The following is an 18,092-nucleotide window of genomic DNA, read 5'->3' on the forward strand; positions in this document are numbered from 1 at the left end:
CATAACACTTTCCTCGCTTTAATTGGAGGATCAGTCCAAGATGAGATATGTCACTCCAGTCCCTCCCCTGTCCGGATTTCCGGGACATTAACCCTTTTGGCACTGTTCTCTGTACAGCTATATGGAAACATACAGGCCTAACTACTTTGTCATTTGAAAAAAAAAAAAAATTGTAAAAGTTTTACACACTAATGTCCGTACAAAACATACAGATGCATGTATTGCAAGTATTTAAACAGGAAAGATGTATAGTTAACCTCAGCAATATCATATAAAAACTACTACTTCCATGTCCTGATTTGGTCTTTCTAACCATATCAAAGTCAAAATTGTATTTTTTAACATACTGCATGCACATATAAACAAGCACATTCTTTCGCTCTCTTCAAAGTGCCTTTGAGGTCTTACCATATGGAAAGAAAAACAACAAACTCCTCCTTTTTGCAGTTTGCTTCTTACATCTACAGCTCTGTTCTGGCAAATAAAAGGCACAGTGTCCTAAAAAAACACCCTTTCCCTGATATGCATAGATAGAAGAGTCTTGGCCCATTGTTATTCATTTTCAGTGAGCCTCACACAAGCACTTACTTTAAGGGCAATGTACAACACTGGCAGAGTCACAAACACACACACACACACACACACGAGAACACACACACACACACACACAATAATAATTAACCTTACTATTTCTGTCTCCACAACTCATATCAACTTTAACCCTTAAGCCCCAACTCCAATAGATACGTTTTTGTCTTTTTCATTGGGGAATGTTTTTTTTAGGGGGAGATAACAGCTGACACATAGACGTAATATAATCATCTGAATCAACTTTACATTAACCTGAAATAAACATCACCTTAAGTGGTAACGCTTTATAATAAGGGCCACAAAATTTGAGTAGTAAGCGGAGAACTAATGAGGAACTAACTGTAACTGAATTATTAGTTAATGAGTAATCCCTAATCAAATTATTGAATAGTGTTACTTGGTAAAATTACTGCTTTTTTTCCATGAAAAGTTGGTTACTGGAAGAATAATCTCACTGTTTGATGAAAACGAGGAAAAACATGTATCTTCAATTTCACAGCTCTGTAGTTCATTAGTCTCATTCTGATGTGAAAAATATTCATAAATAACAAACAGCAATATTAATGTTTTCTCATTTTTATTTGAATCCAGGCATGAAATGCAGCGAGGAATACAAGAACAAAAGTCCAAAGAGCAAAGTAAATGCATGAAACTAACACTGTACTTCTGCACTGTGACTACAGACTGGGGGGCAAATTGATTGTATTTTCTATGGCACATACTGCTTTGTGAAGGGGACAACACTATGGCCATGAAGTAAAAGAGGTAACAGTGAGTACTGATACAGTAAAAATCTTATGGGTTCCTTGGAATGTAGACAACAACACAAGTCCATTGCACTGTAAATGACTGTAAATACTAAACAAGTCAAGAATCTCACATAACAGAGAGGAACTGCAAGTCACCCTGAGGTAACGGGAAAACAAGTCAGACTTGGGAACAGTGGCATGAGTTAACTTTTAATCCAAAATTATGTTTATCCACTTTGGAAAAATGTTGCTTGTATCAATATATCATTAGGTATTAACAAAATAAACCCAAGATAATATTCCAGTGATCATTTTGTGAGAACAAGGCTCAGTTTTTAAAATACAACACTGGATATATCATGCTGGAACAAAACTTTTCAAATGTAAGACTGGAGGAAATTACTTTTGATGATCGCCAAACAGATTCAAGTTAGAATAAATATGGTTCCATATGAAGTGTTTTGTGTTTCTTCCCTATACTTTTGCTGTTGTTTAAGGACAGAAAAAATAAAGAACTAAAAGTCCTGCAGACTGCAGCCATTTGTTATTAATTTAGCAAAACCGGCATCACTATAATCCAGGGCACAGCCCAGAATCTTCTTGACCCAAACTCTGCAGTGAAGTACTGTCACAGTATGTCCTAAACAGGTCACAGTCTGATGCTTAAATATCATAACTGTCAGCATAGCTCAGACACATGAGCAATACCACTTTAGATTGTCTTTCACAGTAACAACTACGACTACGTTTCAAATACACCTTTATTCATGAACATCAAAAATAATATTATTTACATTGTTGCTTATACATCATATATTTGAAAGATATTTTCCTCTTGAGTAGTAAAATACTTCAGTCTGGTGCTCAGGCTTAGAGCTAAGTGCTCTGTTACCAAGTTAGGTCTATTATAAGAGATTTGAGGTTCATGCCAAGCCGGTTTCATGTGGTGCAGCCCTGCAATGCCGTATAGCATTTAAACAGTTAAAATATCAAACTGTTGGAATTGATTTAATGCAACTGACAGGATTATGTTTAATATTCTTAGTCAAATCCAGTAAAAATGCAGTCAGAGGCTTTAATTGTACATAATTATTGATTGCAAAAGCTTTACCCTACAGCAAAATAAGAAAATGAGATGCATTAACCTCACAGGTGAATGCTTGAATCTCATTGTGAAGTTCAGCTACAGACGAGGCAAACCAGACACAAACAGCAGCAGCACGTTAAGAGCTTTGAAGTAGTAATCCATGACCAAGTTACTATGATACTGGTAAGAGTTTTTAGATCCATAAAAATAGCACAGAACCAACCATGGTTATGTATGGCACATCTTCACATCACAATGCAAACTGAAATATGCAAGACAGCAAATAAACTCTATGACAGCAATGGTATTCACAATTGTTGATTTCAGACATTTTTTTTTTTACAGAAACAACAGAAATGGGACCTTGGAGCCACATTTTTTCTTTTACCCTTCAAATGAAACTTTCGGTGATGCTGTTCCCACACATGGGAGGATGAGACTCATCACCATCCTACTAAAGAGCCATGATTGTTGTTGTTATAATTGTTGAAATGTATATGGTCCCAGTGTATTTAAAGTGATACCAGTGTTATGGGTGGCTGTGGTCCCCTGCTCCTCCTGTTTGCATGTTGGCAGTGTCCTTGGGCAACATACTGAGCGTACTGGTTGAGTGTGTGAATGAGAGGCTAAAATTGTATAGCGCTTTGAATTAAAGCGGTTTATAAATGCAGTCCATGCAGGTGTGTGTGTGTGTGTTTGTGAGGAAAGAGAGTCATTAGTAGTTAGCGTGTGTAGTTTTTTATCTGTGCTATATCTCCCAGTTTTACTCCCAGAGTCAAAGGTATACCATATGTGTTCGACAAACACAGTAATTATTACACCCTTTAACAAGATAAAAGGCAACTAGGTGATATCCTCTAAGGTCATCACCAAGAGACACATTTAAATATAATTCATTTTATAGTTCAGGTAGCTCAATGATCAAATTTTCCCATATTTTGTTGAAGTCTTCATCAGGAATAGTATTTGTGTGTGATTGATGTACGGTAATTGGTCCTCATGTCCAAGTTTGGTTCATAGATCAATAATTTCACTGCTGACACTGGCAGAGTCATCATGTCGGCTGACCTCCAGGTAACTTCGTGACCCAACCGGCCTCCCAGCCCTTCCCCGCACCCTCTCTGAGTCCGGAGTGATGAACGGCCGCGTGTCGTCCACGCCATCCTCCCCCAGATACCCTGTTGATGTCCTGGAGGGACGAAGTGACACAGGGCAAGACACTGATGAGGGGACGTTCCCAGCCCACCTGTGGCCCTGGTGGGAGGGCGTGGGTGGAGCAGTCACCTGCCTGCTGGGCACACTGCTGAGAACGCTGCCCCCCAGTGGCAAGGAAGACTCTGTCGGGGCCTCGCTGCTCTCAGAAAGTAGTTGAGGATCACTGTTCCTGCGGAGCCAGGGCCCCTGGCTGACCCCTGATCCCGGGGAAGGGGACTGTGAATTTTGGTTCGAAGGATGAAACAAGCTTCCTCCTACGATCAGGTGTTCCCTGTGCAGGGCCTCATCAATGCTGCGAGTCAGGTCAATGGGAGATGGGGGTCGCAGATCAAATTCATAAAGAGACAGTGAAGTGTCCCGTTCCTGATCCAGACTGCCACTCACTGAGCATTGTGGAAGCCTGCCCAGTGCCTGCAGTCTCAGCAAGGAGCCTGTGGACCCGTCCGATATGCCTCGTTCTGCAGAGTGGCCTCTATGGTTGCGTCCCCGATTGCTGTCTTTTACGCAACGTGGCTGGGCAGTGGCCTGCTCGTGGTTCTGGTTCCTGATCAGACTCTTGCTGATATCAGCTCCCGGACGCTCCTGGCCAGCCCAGTTGTTAGGTACCTCCCCTGGTGGTCCTCCTCCTCCTCCTCCTCCCACCCCGTTACTTTCAGACTTTTTACAGGGCTTTCCCCTCAGGCTCTGGACTATCTTGGACCAGCAGGTATGTCTTTGGGTGGAGCCTGTAGATTGGCCAGGGGATGGCAGGTCTCCTGCTGCTCTACAGTCTGGTCCACCCTCCTCACTTCCACTGCAACCTTGAGGCCTCCAGAATACCCAGGAACCCAGGAGTAGGAGGGAGAACCCCCAGGCCAGCTCCAGGAGACGGGCCCAGAAGTGCACCAGCCACCATCCCCAGTTGAAGCGCGTCCAGTTCCCCAGTAGTCCATAGAGCCATAAGGTGGCATGAACATGCAGCCCACAGCAGAGTGACCCCAGAACTGCACACACTGCCAGTACTCTCCCCAGAATCACCCCCATCCTCCTGCTCCCTGTCCAAACCTTCCTCCTAGCCTCTTCAGGGACTCCAGGGTGGGGAATGGAAGGACAGCGTATACGTGGAAACACATAGCAGAGGAAGCCCAGACAGAGAGCCAGGCCCCAGCATAGGGACAGGACCTGAAGGGTGACAGGTACCACAGGGGACAGGGCTGAGGAGAGCAGATCAGCTGCCAACAGCAAGGTACACTGCAACACGGCCAACACAGCCACCAGAGGAGGACGCTCCAAAGTGGAAGGTAACACACTTACTCCTGCTACCCTCAATGCCAGGAGTGCCAGGGCAGCCTGTGCCCACACCAGCAAGTGTAGAGGCAGGTTATAGAGGGCTGTGACTGCAGGGCGAGGAAGGAATTTCCGTGTGCCATAGGGGTCGATTAGGAAGAAAGCTGCCCTAAGGCCTCCAGCCAAAAACAACAGAGCATTGGTGAGTGCAAGAGCCCCCCTATTAGGACAGTTTGCTCCAGGGGACAGGGTAAGGCCAAGAGCAGCTCCTGCAAACAGGAGGAGGAAGAGGCTTGCTGAGCCGTAGACATGCAGCTCCCAGGCGAAAGCCAGCGTCCGGCTTAGGTCGCCCCAGTAGAGAAGTGTTCCATTAGTGGAGGGACTGTTGCTGGGAGACAGGGCTGGATCAGAAGTAGAATAGGGAGCTTGATGAGGATGTCCTAGGAGAATGGAGCGGTTACTCCGACCAATACCTGTCTGATACGTGGGGCTTAACCTTGTTCGTGCGACAGGTACGACACCGGTGGCAAGGGAGGAAGAAGTCTCTGCAAATGGAGAAACAGAGTTTTGGTTTTCTGTTCTTTAATATATGAAAACAAAATGTTAAAAGTAAAATGACTTCTAAATGCCATTCATCTTAAAAGCAGAGCAATAGTATAAATGTACATGAAATACTATTCAGAGCCACTAGAGGGGTGTAGCTCACCATCAGAGCTATCATGAGGTACAACCACCTCTCACTTATTCCTTGTAACTTAATCGGTTCTAGATGGATACATTGTCCCAGGTCTATATATAATATAAACACGAAGACAAGGTTTAATAAATTTAGCCAGACTGTACAGTCTCAATAACGTCTATATTTGAAATCTTATTAAATTTGCATCACTTCCCTTCCTCTCTCCTCTGCAAGTATCAGGTTAGTGTGTTGCTACCCATCAGCGATAAAACTATATCCAAAAACATCACTTATTATAAAAAATAACAAACCTAAACTACAGACAGTTTCCCTTTTGTGAGCAGCAATGTAGAGATTACACATAATGTATGTATTCAATGAAGCATGCAGAACTGCACATGTAATCCAAAAACAAGGTACAACAACACACCAGTCAATGCCAACATGCAAGGTGAGGAAAATATTTACATATTCGAACCAAAGACTAATTTTGTCATCAAAGTATTTAAAAAAGACAATTATGTAAGGGAGACCATGCAATGCCATAGCAATCATAGCATGCTATAAATATCAGTAAGATTTGAATATGTGTCACCACATAATCCACTTTATATTACATTCATGAGACATTGTACCGAGCAATGTCTTCAGTTTAACTGTATAGTAATTGCATGGCTTAATTGGATTTGTTTATGTAATTAACAATAACATCTTCATGATGTAACACCAAACAGTGTCACAAAGCTGCCACGAAAACTCTCTGCTCAAATTTGCAGTGTTATACAATACATAACTATAAGACAACACCTTGACAATTTGGCATCTCATTTACTGTTTGTCTCTCTCATTTGAGGCATGCACACACATACTTCTGTTTGTTCAAGGCACTCCACCTTACCCTCCTGCAAAACCTTGGAAACACCCAACAGCATTATAATCATGAGGCCATTCATCACTGAGTGCTATGTGACCTACTCAGCTGTAAAGATAACACAGAGTGTAAAACATTTTAAAGGGATAGTTTAGAATTCTTTGAAGTGGGGTTGTGTGAGGTACATAGTCCTCCATAGTCAGTGAGTCACAGCAGTAGATGGCAGTAATGTACTGCTGCTGATGGAGGGCAGCACCTAAGCCACCAAAACAGCTGTATTTGCTATATTTTCAAGTTTACCTAGTTATCAGACCTGAACTGAAGCCATTCTAGGATTTCGTCAAAGCAACCAAATTCCATTGACCAAAACAGTTATTCTACCTCACAGAATATTAGGGGTTGTTCTACCGCTGCCTCGATTAGTTTGTTTGTGTTATGCTGTGACTTTAGTGTTTAAAAAGGGCTAGGAACTATCAAACTAACTGATCGAGGCAGCAGTAGACAAAAAACATGCTAAAATACATTTAGCTGCTGCCACCGTCCACAGCGGTACATTGCTTAGCTTCCGTACTTGTCATCGTGCCTGCTTCTCCAAACTGGGGGCATGACAACAGCCATCTAATGTAGGTAACACAGTGACCCCACATCAATATATCTGACTTATTCCTTTTAGGACCATGAACTGAGTAAGTAACTATTTATAAGAAGAAAGCACAAACTTTATATAACGACTCTGTGATTGATGGGAAACTACGAAACAGTTGTAACTAAGGTATATCTATCTAGAATTATTGCTTATATAACATTTACCTTTCAAACTTGAGGGATGGTGTAACAACATGATCAGTGGTAAAACACGCAGACAGTCATCCACACACACACACACACACACACACACACACACACACACACACACACACACACACACACACACACACACACACACACACACACACACACACACACACACACACACACACTCTTTCACTTTCAAACTCCCACTGCATACAGATCACAGACACACTTCTTTATTTATATGAAGGTATGTTTTACTTCCTTCCCACAAACCCCTTTTTTTCCTTACAGGAGCAAGATTGAGACACATTCCAGATGTACTGATCACATTTCACAGCTGGATACACTTACCCCTACCCTTGAGTTTTCTCCCTAACACACACATACGTTCTACTTACACTGCTTTGTATGCCCCAACGTTGCAATGAATGAATTAAAAAATAAATATCCCGTGCCATGTTGTTGGACACATAATCGTGTTTATGACCCAGATACAAATATGGACAGATGTATTCATACAGTACAAATTGGTATTGCCATGGATACAAGACATTAATAATGTCAATGGCTTGCCTTGAACCTAGTTGAAGACTTTAAATGTGCTCATGGAAGGACAAATGTTTAAAAGTCATTAATATGTTGTTCTCATTGTATCTAAGAGACTGGCTCATGCGCCCCATGTGTCATACTTTTTCCTTTTCCATCTAAGTTCTTCTAAACTCCCCTTCCTTCATCCCGTACATCTGGTTTTCATTACCATCCGCACTCCCTGCATTTCTATGCCTGTATCTTTCTTCCATCACACTTTCACCCACCCCGTCTACTCTCTCATCTGTATTCCCAGCTGTCTCTTTTTCAGACCCTACTTTCCTCTTGTCTATCTCTTTGCATGACTGCCACTCCACCCGCCCCCGCTTCAACCCTCCCACTCACCTCCTACTCATACTTTCTTCCCTCGCTGTGTCTGCCCCAAACAACTACCACCCCACTTTCCATGGAACAAGGAAAGTGTCTCTGCTTTTTCACTAGTTTGAAGCCTTTTCCAGATTCTTCCAGTAAAAAAGTTTCAGCTGCACAAATAATTCCATTTAAAATTATCAAAAGGATTAACGGTACTTCAAAACTAGTCAACTATACAGAACAAAATACACTCATTGCTTACCTGTCCTTAATGACTGCACAGTTGTGCTAGCTGTATTTCTTCTCAGTTGTACTGTTTTGTTAGGTTGATTTGTTGTTTTGGAGGACGTTCTCACAACTGCCTGTGTAGTAGTAAGCCTACTAGTTGTAGATGTGGTTGTCACTTGCTGTGTCGTGGTGTTTAATGGTTGTTCTGCAGCCTGTGACTGTTTATAGTTAGAGCCAGTGGTGGTAGTTGTGGGTTGAGGTAATGCCACAGCAGCAGAGTCCTGCTTTGAAGTATCTCTGATGGTGGAAGGAGTGTTCTCTGTCTGTTTACCTAAAACAATGGAGGGAAAGACTCATTTGTGGAACAGTGTAAAGACTTTGACCCCAACGGTAGCTTATTTTCATGAAAAATTCAATCTAATATATTTAATATCTCACCTCTTGATACTACAGTCCGAGGTGTCGCCTGTGTTACCATGGGGGATGGTGTGGCTCTTGTCTCAGTCTGTGGTGTCGTCGAGATTTTAGCGGCAGTTGTAAGCACAAACAGGGGAGGCTTCGCAGTCTGACTGTCCGGCGGTGTTGTTTTTACATCAGAAACTTTAGATATTGCTGTCTGTGCCTGATATTGCACCATTTCATCTCCATCTGTTGCCAGAGGAACAGGTGGTTCCTCCTTTACAGGCATCACTGTTGGAACACTACCTGATCCCAACTCCCGCAAATCATCATCAGTGGTCTCTTTGATTGACCCCTGCTCCGGATTTTCTGCTGTCATCGTCTTCTCACCTGCAGACTCAGCGACAGCAGCGGAGGGAAAAGTGGGCAGAGGTGAAGTTGAGCCTTTTGTAGTAGCATCTCCCTTTTCAAAAGCCCTACTGAATGCTAAACTAGCTGTATCAGTCCTGGGTCTGGAAGAAGTTGGTTGAGTTAAAATTGGCCCGCTGCTGAGGTTTTGTGTAGAAAGGGCAGATATAAAAAAAGGAGTAGACTGTGCAGTAGGACGGATTATTCTTCGACCCTCTTGCACTGCATTTGTAGTTGCGAGTCTATCCTGGACTGTAGCTCTGATAGGCACATCACTGCGCCCTCTGGGAGGCAAAGAGGGCCAGAATCTAGCAGTCTGCTTGGTTGGATGAGGTGAAGAATTAATAGGCAGGTCCAGAGAAGAGAATGAGGAGGAAGAGCCGATGATGGTCTGCGCATCTGAAGGATGGAGGAAGGAGAGGATGAAGCCCAGGAAAAGGAGAGGAATGGAAGCCATGGTTTGCCTCAGAGTGGCGAGCTGTGACTGGTCCCTCAAGCTGTCTGTCTATGAGTCACACCATCCTTACACTGCTGCAGAGAAAAACAGGTCAATTTTACATTAAATTAAATAAAACAAACCACACAAGCACTACTAAACACACTGTACATATGTTAACAGTATGATACCACACAGGTGAGAAGAGTTCAAATCCTATTTCAATATATAGTAGCAATGATCTTTAGCCAATTTAACTTGTGCAATAGTTTAAAAGTGTATGTTGTAGCCTTGCAGTGCTGATTCAGAGGGCAGGTCAATGAAACTCCCACAAGGCTTTAACAGCATGCCACCAGCAGACACAGGGTGTGGTAAGGTGTGTGGTTTCAGAATGCATATGCCGACACACACAGTCACAAACAAAGGCAAGAGTTCACGTTATATAACATGTTGCACCATCAAAATGATCAAGCCAGAAAAAACCCCAAAAGGAGTCACAGATGGTTTCATTCAGTGGCAGATGGACACATCAACTTTTTTCCACATTATCTCTGCCATCAAATGTTCTTTGGATGAATATCAGTTTCTTTCTCCTCCAAAGTCTTCACTTTTTTTGTCCCAAGCAGCATGACTTTACTCCCCTTTTCTTCTAGCTCTGTTTGAGTCATGGATGCCAGGAGCTGACAGCTGTAGCACTGAGTGTGGTGACACGGAGACCCCCGGGCCCTCGAGGATTACACAATCCTACGAGTCATCTAGATAAACAGCTGCCAGATGCATCCCATCAACATGGACTTCTTATTAACAAAAACACAGCCCTTTTTACTATTTGACTCTTACTTATATAAACTTCCTTTGTTCAAACCACCCTCTGCCTATGACTCACAGTGGGAGATAACCTTGGGGAGCAGTAAGGATCATACTGAAACTTCAGCTGAAATATTAGGTGGAAAAGCACAGAAAATAGAAATCAGTGCCTATGGGAGAATTCATTCTGCTGCTTATGACTCACCTAGGGTCCATTCACAGCTGCAGTGTGTAGTTCTCTGAGATATGACTGCAGCTGCACACCACGCCTGGCATGTGCATTTCGTGCTCAGGAAAGATGTGAGAAATTTGTGTATGTATGGAAAAGATGTGTTTGTGTGTGTGTGTGTGTGTGTGTGTGTGTGTGTGTGTGTGTGTGTGTGTGTGTGTGTGCACCTAGCAGGAAGTGAGAAAATGAAGACTGGTGCAATACACTCTCAGCTTTCTTTTGAGCTTGTCTTGTATACATCAGTGATTATTTGTCTGCCTGTTTACCAACTGTTACACAAGAGCAGCTGAAGAGAAAAACTGGCCATGAGTACAGTAATATAAGTGGTAGTATATCTCAATCTCCACCCACTCACAGTAGCCTCAGTATTTATTTTCCTTCCTGTCTCAGCCACCTCTTCTGCTTTCAGTCTAGTCGGCTTTTGGTCAATCCAACCTCTGATTAATCCCTGTTTTCCCCCTTTCTTACTTTTCCACTTAATTGGAGTTGTTTCAACACAGCCCTACAGCATGTTCCTAGGTGCGGGTTAGGGAGATAGGGAGATAAGGTGGATGCAAGAATTTGGAGATAAGAAAAACTAATGTGTTCACAACAGGGGAAAGACAGGGATGGAAGAGGCGGAGAAGATGAAGGAGGCTTGGTGACGTTAATGAAGCTGACAGCGGAGGGTATCGTGATGGGTAGGAGTGAGGATTGAGGGAATCTATGACAAATTCAAGACTGAGAGAAGTAGCGAGGACTGTAAATTAGAGACTGACAGAAAGTTAAGAAGCAGAATATCTGAGCAAAGAGGAAGAGTCACGAGGAAAATATGTTTTAGTAGTAACACGTTGTTGTGGTCCAAGCGCAGAGATGGCGGTGAGTCCGGGAAGGCATGCAGAGAAACTGAGGCTGTTTCACCTTTTCCTCTGAGGTTAACTGGTAGGTGCGCAGTCTCTGGCAACTGCAGATAAACAACCTGACTATTTGAGAAAGGACTTTTAGTAAACATACTACTATCTTGATCCAACGTAATCCAGCATGAGTCATCTTATGTGTATGGTGGTAGGTAGTAGAGATTAATGAGACTCAAAATACATTTGGCCAAATAAGCTTTAGGGAGAGGAGAGAAACACTCTGCTGCTGTATTTAAAACACTGTCAGCATTAATCTCATCTTCACACATGGGCCATAAGCCCACACACACAGTAGCGGTTTCCCAAAATGTTGTTCTTGAATGGGTTTAGGCAATTTAACGACAAGTTTCCATTGAGGTAAAGCAAATTGAGTAGATTGAGGCTGATTGGCAGCTCCTCTAAGCAGACTGAATTACAGGCCAGGATCAGCCAACCATGTGTGTTGTTGGATTTCATTTCTAACGTAACACTACAAAGACCAGATCAGTGTACTCAGCTGCTTTAGTGTTTTGCTTGTATATAAATCTGCATGCTCTCAGCCCACCATAGCACATTCCCTTTAACAGGGAGGTGAAATACAAACACACATATATGCTCACAAATAAAGACAGCACGATCCTCTGTGAATGACTTGGGGGGAGGGGAGGGTGTCGGGAGAGATGGGTATTTTTTTTTTTTTAACATTTTCAGCTCCCCCGGGGCAAGACACATTGCTCTGTATTTAATTTGCACTGGGGTGTGCATGTTGTGTTGGTGTCGTCACTCTCTCATGCACAATACGTTCTTTATCCACAGCAGGAAATGCCAACGCATAATATCCAATAGTACAGAAGCCAGCAACAATCTGAAGATTACTATAAACTCCTTGCCCACAATATAGACCTGCTGGTTATACAATCACATGAGTCAGTACAACAGCAGCTGTTACTAATCAGTTAATCGTTGCAGTAATGATGTCATGTCTACAATGATGTGTTTATATGACCAGCTAATGTCCGTACTTCATATGAGAAACCAGGCAGAGGCAGTTTTGGAGAATCTCCTTTACTGCAAATCCTCTCTCTCTCTCTCTCTTCTCTGCCAGATTCCAGACAGCCTGGCAATGAAACATTTCCATTAATTTGAGTGAAACAAAAGTCTGCCTGTGGACAGAAGGATCTGAGTCTTTTCAACAAAGACTGGTCTAATGTACACTTGTCTCCATCAGGGCTGGGAATTACACCTCAATACTTTGGTAATGACCGAAATGTGTCAAAAGCACACAGTATGGAAAACTGAATTGAAAGATTCTGACCAGACATTTAAATCTTTTGTCAGATTTGTAATTGTGTTTACTTATTCTTTAACCAGATAGTTGTACAGCTGCTTGTGTTTGGATACCAACATTTGATAACTGTCACTTCTTTTGTTAAATCAAATAAAGGGTTTTTCGTCTTCAGCCATGCCTGCAGCTCTGTGAGGCTATACTTAGGCACAGAAGTGCTTTGAGCGAGAGGCTAACATTGGCATGCTAACATGCAGAGTAAAAGTAGAAATACTACACTGCTAAAAAATATGTTACAAGTAGAAGTCTGGCATTCAAAATATTACTGAATTATAAATTCTGATGTAAATGTGTCACTTTCCTGTCATCACTTTTATGTTGTAGCTGATAAAGGTGGAACTACTGCTGGGTGGCTTAACCTGTAACATCACATCATAATGTATTATATTGTGTATATGCAGAGTAACTAGAGCTGTCAAATAAATGTAGTGGAGTAAAAAGTACAGTACATGCCTCCGACATGTAGTGACTTAAAGTAGCATTAAATAGAAATATTAGTAAAGTACAACTACTTTAAAGTTGTACTACAGTACTTCAGTACAAAGATTCAAATGTTAAAGGAGCTGTACTCAACATTCAGAAAATGAATATGGCAGCGAACAAATATCTGCTATGTAAAGAAATAGTGAACTGACTGAATAACACTGCAGCCAAAGTCTCCATCAGTTTTCTGTGTTTAAAATGTGGATACATGCTTGTGCTTTGTGTTGGGGCATGAGATCACAAGGCCAGTGTCCAATACCTGAGTCATAGTATCCAATGTCAAGGTGGCTCTCTAATGAGATTTCACAGTCAAAGTCACCCATGGCCAGAGAGGCCCTTAGCTAAGAAGAAGAGCTTGGTAATGGTTGATAAGAACGTGAAGTAGGAGAAAATAAGACAAATGACAAGAAACAGATAATAACACATCCGATTACAAGGCGAGCTATGTACAGTAGGGTTTCTGCAGTGACAGCGATATTTAAGATGGGCAGAAGGAAAAAGAGACTGGAATAAACCAGCTGTGTGTCTCTGCGGACCTCTGAACTGCAATGGCTCCTCAGTCCAACAGAGCGGTTAAGTATTACTTGCCATACAGATGTGTAACTTGTTTGTATTGCACCATGTAGAGGGAGAGAAGTGAGACTGTAAAGCAGTGTGTGCATTTGTGTGTACGTGAGAAAGAGAGAGAAATAGTGTGTGTGGGGGGGAATGGGAGAGGGAGTTTGTGCGGTTATGTTGGTATGCAAGTAGTGGGGGAGGTCGCTGGTTTGACCGTTAAAAAATTCCACACCTTGAAATAACATATGGATTGCAAACAGCTCCCAAAATATTTCCCAAATATGGCTACATTCAAATAAATGCTATTTGGTTCAAACTAGGTTGATTTACATATGAGGAGATATAAGAGCTCTCGACATGTATTACAGATTCTTCAGGAAGTTTTCCAGGCGGTCACCCAACTTTTACACTGCTGCATTACAGCTAATGCTGTCCATTTAACTTTAAACACAAACCAACGCCTGTTAAAGATGCCCCTCTCGTGGCGCTCCACTGCCTGGGGGGGTGGGTCGGGGGTCTCAAAACCCCATTGAAGTAACTGACCACACAGCAGGGTCTTGCTAAAGGAAGAGTCATGGCTCCAGAACCAATCAGGGATGCTTTTGATCCCCAGTTGAAGTGGATGTCCACCTTAAAAGTGCTGAGCCCTGCAACATCTTTGACTGATGTTCCGCCTTCATGCAAGCCATAGATCAAAGGCTGAAGGTCAGCCTGAAAGGGTGAGGCACTTTAACTGTGACTGTGACCACCACACACACACACACACACACACACACACACACACTGATCTTGACAGACACAGCTCTCTGCACCGGAGGGGGGTAACACACGGGCTACAAATATTGACACATGATAGGTGACCATAGGCAGAATGTTTACTTCCTTAAACGTACATTGTCCGCAGATTCAGTAAATAACTGTGAATTGAGGGTATTTAGAAGTGTATTCGCGCTCATAAGTTCTCCGAAACACACCCTGAGAGTTAGCGAGTCTGACTGATTGAAACAGCTGCTAAACCATGTCAAGCCACAAAACACTTTCAGGAAAAGAAATTACAGGCGTAAACTGTTTGCCTGCTACAGCGAGTTAACCACAGCTCCTCTTTAACCAGAGACTCTCACTTTCTTACAGCTGGATGCAATAAAACAAAGTGTGTTAACTGGTGTGTTGTGTTGCAGACAGATTGTATGTATATAAAAAATGGAATATTATCATGAAGCAAACATAGATGCATATCATAGACTAGTGCATATTTACAACTTTATTCAAATGTAAGAATGCATACTTATACTCCATCGCCAAAAAATCCAGCGCCATAAAAGAGCTTATGTCAAGTGCTTGTAATGGATTTGTGATTCATACATTTCTATGATTTATGCTTTATTTTCCACTGTTCTGTGAGTTCAGGACTGCCCACTCTGGAAAGTGTGTCATGTCTGCTATGAACTGGTAGGTATGCAATTATTTATCTGTAAAGCCAATTTAAAAGCATCTGGATCAAAATATAGTTGAATAACAACCTTTATTTACAAGAAAAGTCATTAAGCCATTTATGGGCTACTCAATACTGATGTATGCAGTCATGGTTCATCCCTTGTAATGACTCTTTCAAAAACTCTTTTCTGTGAACACTACCAAAGCAGCTATATCGTCTTTGAGCTCCTTTACAGTTGGATAAGGCCATTGTTTCTTTTCAGACAGTGGATCAGGGTGTGCTGTTTTTCTTTTCAATTGGAGTCGCACAGCGGAGCTCTGCAATCCAGTAGCACCTGGGAGCAGCTCTGCCTGTGCGCTCTCAGTGAGGGGCGCATTTGGTGCGGTCCTCCTCCGCCCCTCTCGCTGTATGCCTTCAGTCTGTATGTTGAATGTGTTTAACCCATCAAACACTGATGAGGAACAGGTGAATCCAGCCCAGCCTACATGTTGACCCTCCCAAATACCCTACGCTGTAAACAAACACATACACGGACACAACACACTGTGGAGAAATAGTACCACCATCTGTTGCTATTTCTCCAAAGTTATTTCCACTTTCTGGATAAGTGAAAGTTTTTTTCTTTCATTTCCTGGAATATTTGAGGATTTCGGTTTGATGTACGCAACACGAGAAGCTGGCTGATGGAGTCGCGTGTCCGGTGAAGTGGGCTTCATGCGTCACACAAGAAAGCTGTCAGTGTTTACTAGTACTAAATAAACAAACAGGCCTGCTGGTGGACTGTATTATCCTCTATGGGTTACGTTACGTGAAATACTTAGTTATAGTATTACGTCTAACGTTAGGGTTTTGGATTCAATGAACCTTCAGTTAAAGGGAGGGACGTATAACGTTATTCACAGTTGGTCACGAAGAGCAGTAACGGCGTTACTACGGTAACGTCACCGTCCTGACTGCAGGAAGCCGCCGTGGTGGCAGCTTCAGTAACTGACAAAACCCGCCGCTTTGTCCTGCACTACTCACGACGGGGACGGGGGCTCTTCTCGATAACAACGCACACGAAGTTAGTAGCTACCACGGTAGGCACAGGTAGCCTAAAATGTGAAGGTACGACCGACGTGTTAAATGAACAGTCCGTAAACCTGAACCGATACCGGTACCGCGGCACAGGTGGAGAGGCAACGTCACTGCGCAAAGTATCGCCGCATAGACGCCACTCCAGATTATCACAAGTCCACCCGTTACCGACCGACATACCTGCAAGTCTGGCGGCCCCTCTCCTTTGGCGTCGTCCTCTGCGGCAGGATACGAGGACTATTGAACATGTATATCCCAGATTCACCGCTTATGAGCCACTGAAAACAGTAAAGAACAGTCCGACATCCAGAGAGGTTCAGCCTTGTACCACCGCCAGCTCTCTAGCCACGAGCTAGTGAGGAGATGAACGCCCCCTCCGACCGCTCCATCTCTCTCGCCATCGCTCCCTCCCTCCCTCTCATTTTTTCCCTCCTCACAAGCGGATCAACACGATTGCCAACCTATACCGCCTGGCACGCCTGTTACACAACTCACGTCAGCTGTGATCCGACTGCAGTTTCAGCCTTCATCTAGAAAGCAGCCTGCTCAGACAGTGTCCAGTGGAAAGGCGACGACACTGGCATTGACATCATCAAGCAGCGTGCAGGTTCACACCAGCCTAGTTGAAAATGAGCTCCAAACTCGGCTGTTAAAGTGGCTTGCATGTGTGAAGGGCACAAGTGGAAAGTATCTCAGTGCATTTACTCAAGTACTGTACCTAAGTAGAATTTTGAGGTCCATACTTTATACTTCTACTCCACTGCATTTCAGAGGAAATATCGTACTTTTTACTCCACTACATTTATTTGGTAACTTTAGTTACTTTACAGATTCAGATTGTCATTACAACATATTATAAATGAAATTACATATATCGTTATAGATTGAGCTACACAGCACTAGGCTACATAAAATAAATAAAATAAGTCACCTTCATTAGCTGCAACATTAAAGTGATATTTACATTCATCCATCAATCATTAATATTCTTGAATGGGCCATTCTGCACAGGAGTGCAGATCCAATGTCAGGATTGGGGGGGGGGACACTAAGGTGATTTGTATGCAACTCATACCATGCCACCATAAATCACAACTTATTAGAGGCTTATAATATCACTCAAAATCATACTTTCTTGTTTATTTGTCTTAAACAGCCAACAGTGCGTATTACTGCTTACTTCACTGTTATATCATTAGTAAATCATACAGTTTTTTGGCAGTTTTTCAAGCCTTTTATTATATAGGACAGACAGGAAATGGGGTGAGAGAGAGGGGGAGACATGCATCAAGACGCCACAGGTTGGACTCGAACCCATGGCCATTGCCTCGAGGACGTTCAGCCTCTATACATGGGGTGACTGCTCTAACCACTGATCCACCGGCTGCATAATTGTGGAGGAGACCAGAGATGGAATGTGATATAGAAATATTATATTAATATTAATAATATTTTTATTGGGGGGGCAATTCATGTTTTTCAGAAAGTGGGACCTGCACCCATGATTCTGCATAATGAGTACTTTTACTTTTTGTGCTTTAAGTAACATTTTGAATGCAGGACTTTTACTTATAACAGAGTATTTCTACAGTGTAGTATAACTACTTTTACTCAAATAAGCTCTGAGTACTTCTTCCACCACTGGTGAAGGGAGTGTCA

At 42.7% G+C, this 18,092-nt stretch overlaps 1 protein-coding gene across 1 annotated transcript; it reads right to left on the bottom strand.

Moving 5' to 3' along the window:
* Window positions 1-1,200: 1,200 nt before the first annotated feature.
* LOC310952226 (uncharacterized protein) lies at window positions 1,201-16,745 on the bottom strand. The gene is made up of 4 exons (XM_083920778.1): window positions 16,614-16,745; window positions 8,820-9,719; window positions 8,416-8,712; window positions 1,201-5,453 (listed from the first exon to the last, which is right to left on the bottom strand). The coding sequence occupies exons 2-4, from the start codon at window positions 9,643-9,645 to the stop codon at window positions 3,442-3,444; spliced, it is 3,135 nt and encodes a 1,044-aa protein (XP_083776904.1). The 5' UTR covers window positions 9,646-9,719; window positions 16,614-16,745; the 3' UTR covers window positions 1,201-3,441.
* Window positions 16,746-18,092: the final 1,347 nt, after the last annotated feature.

This window comes from Echiichthys vipera (genome assembly GCF_963691815.1).
Source record: "Echiichthys vipera genome assembly, chromosome: 9".
In the NCBI taxonomy this organism is placed as follows: domain Eukaryota; kingdom Metazoa; phylum Chordata; class Actinopteri; order Perciformes; family Trachinidae; genus Echiichthys; species Echiichthys vipera.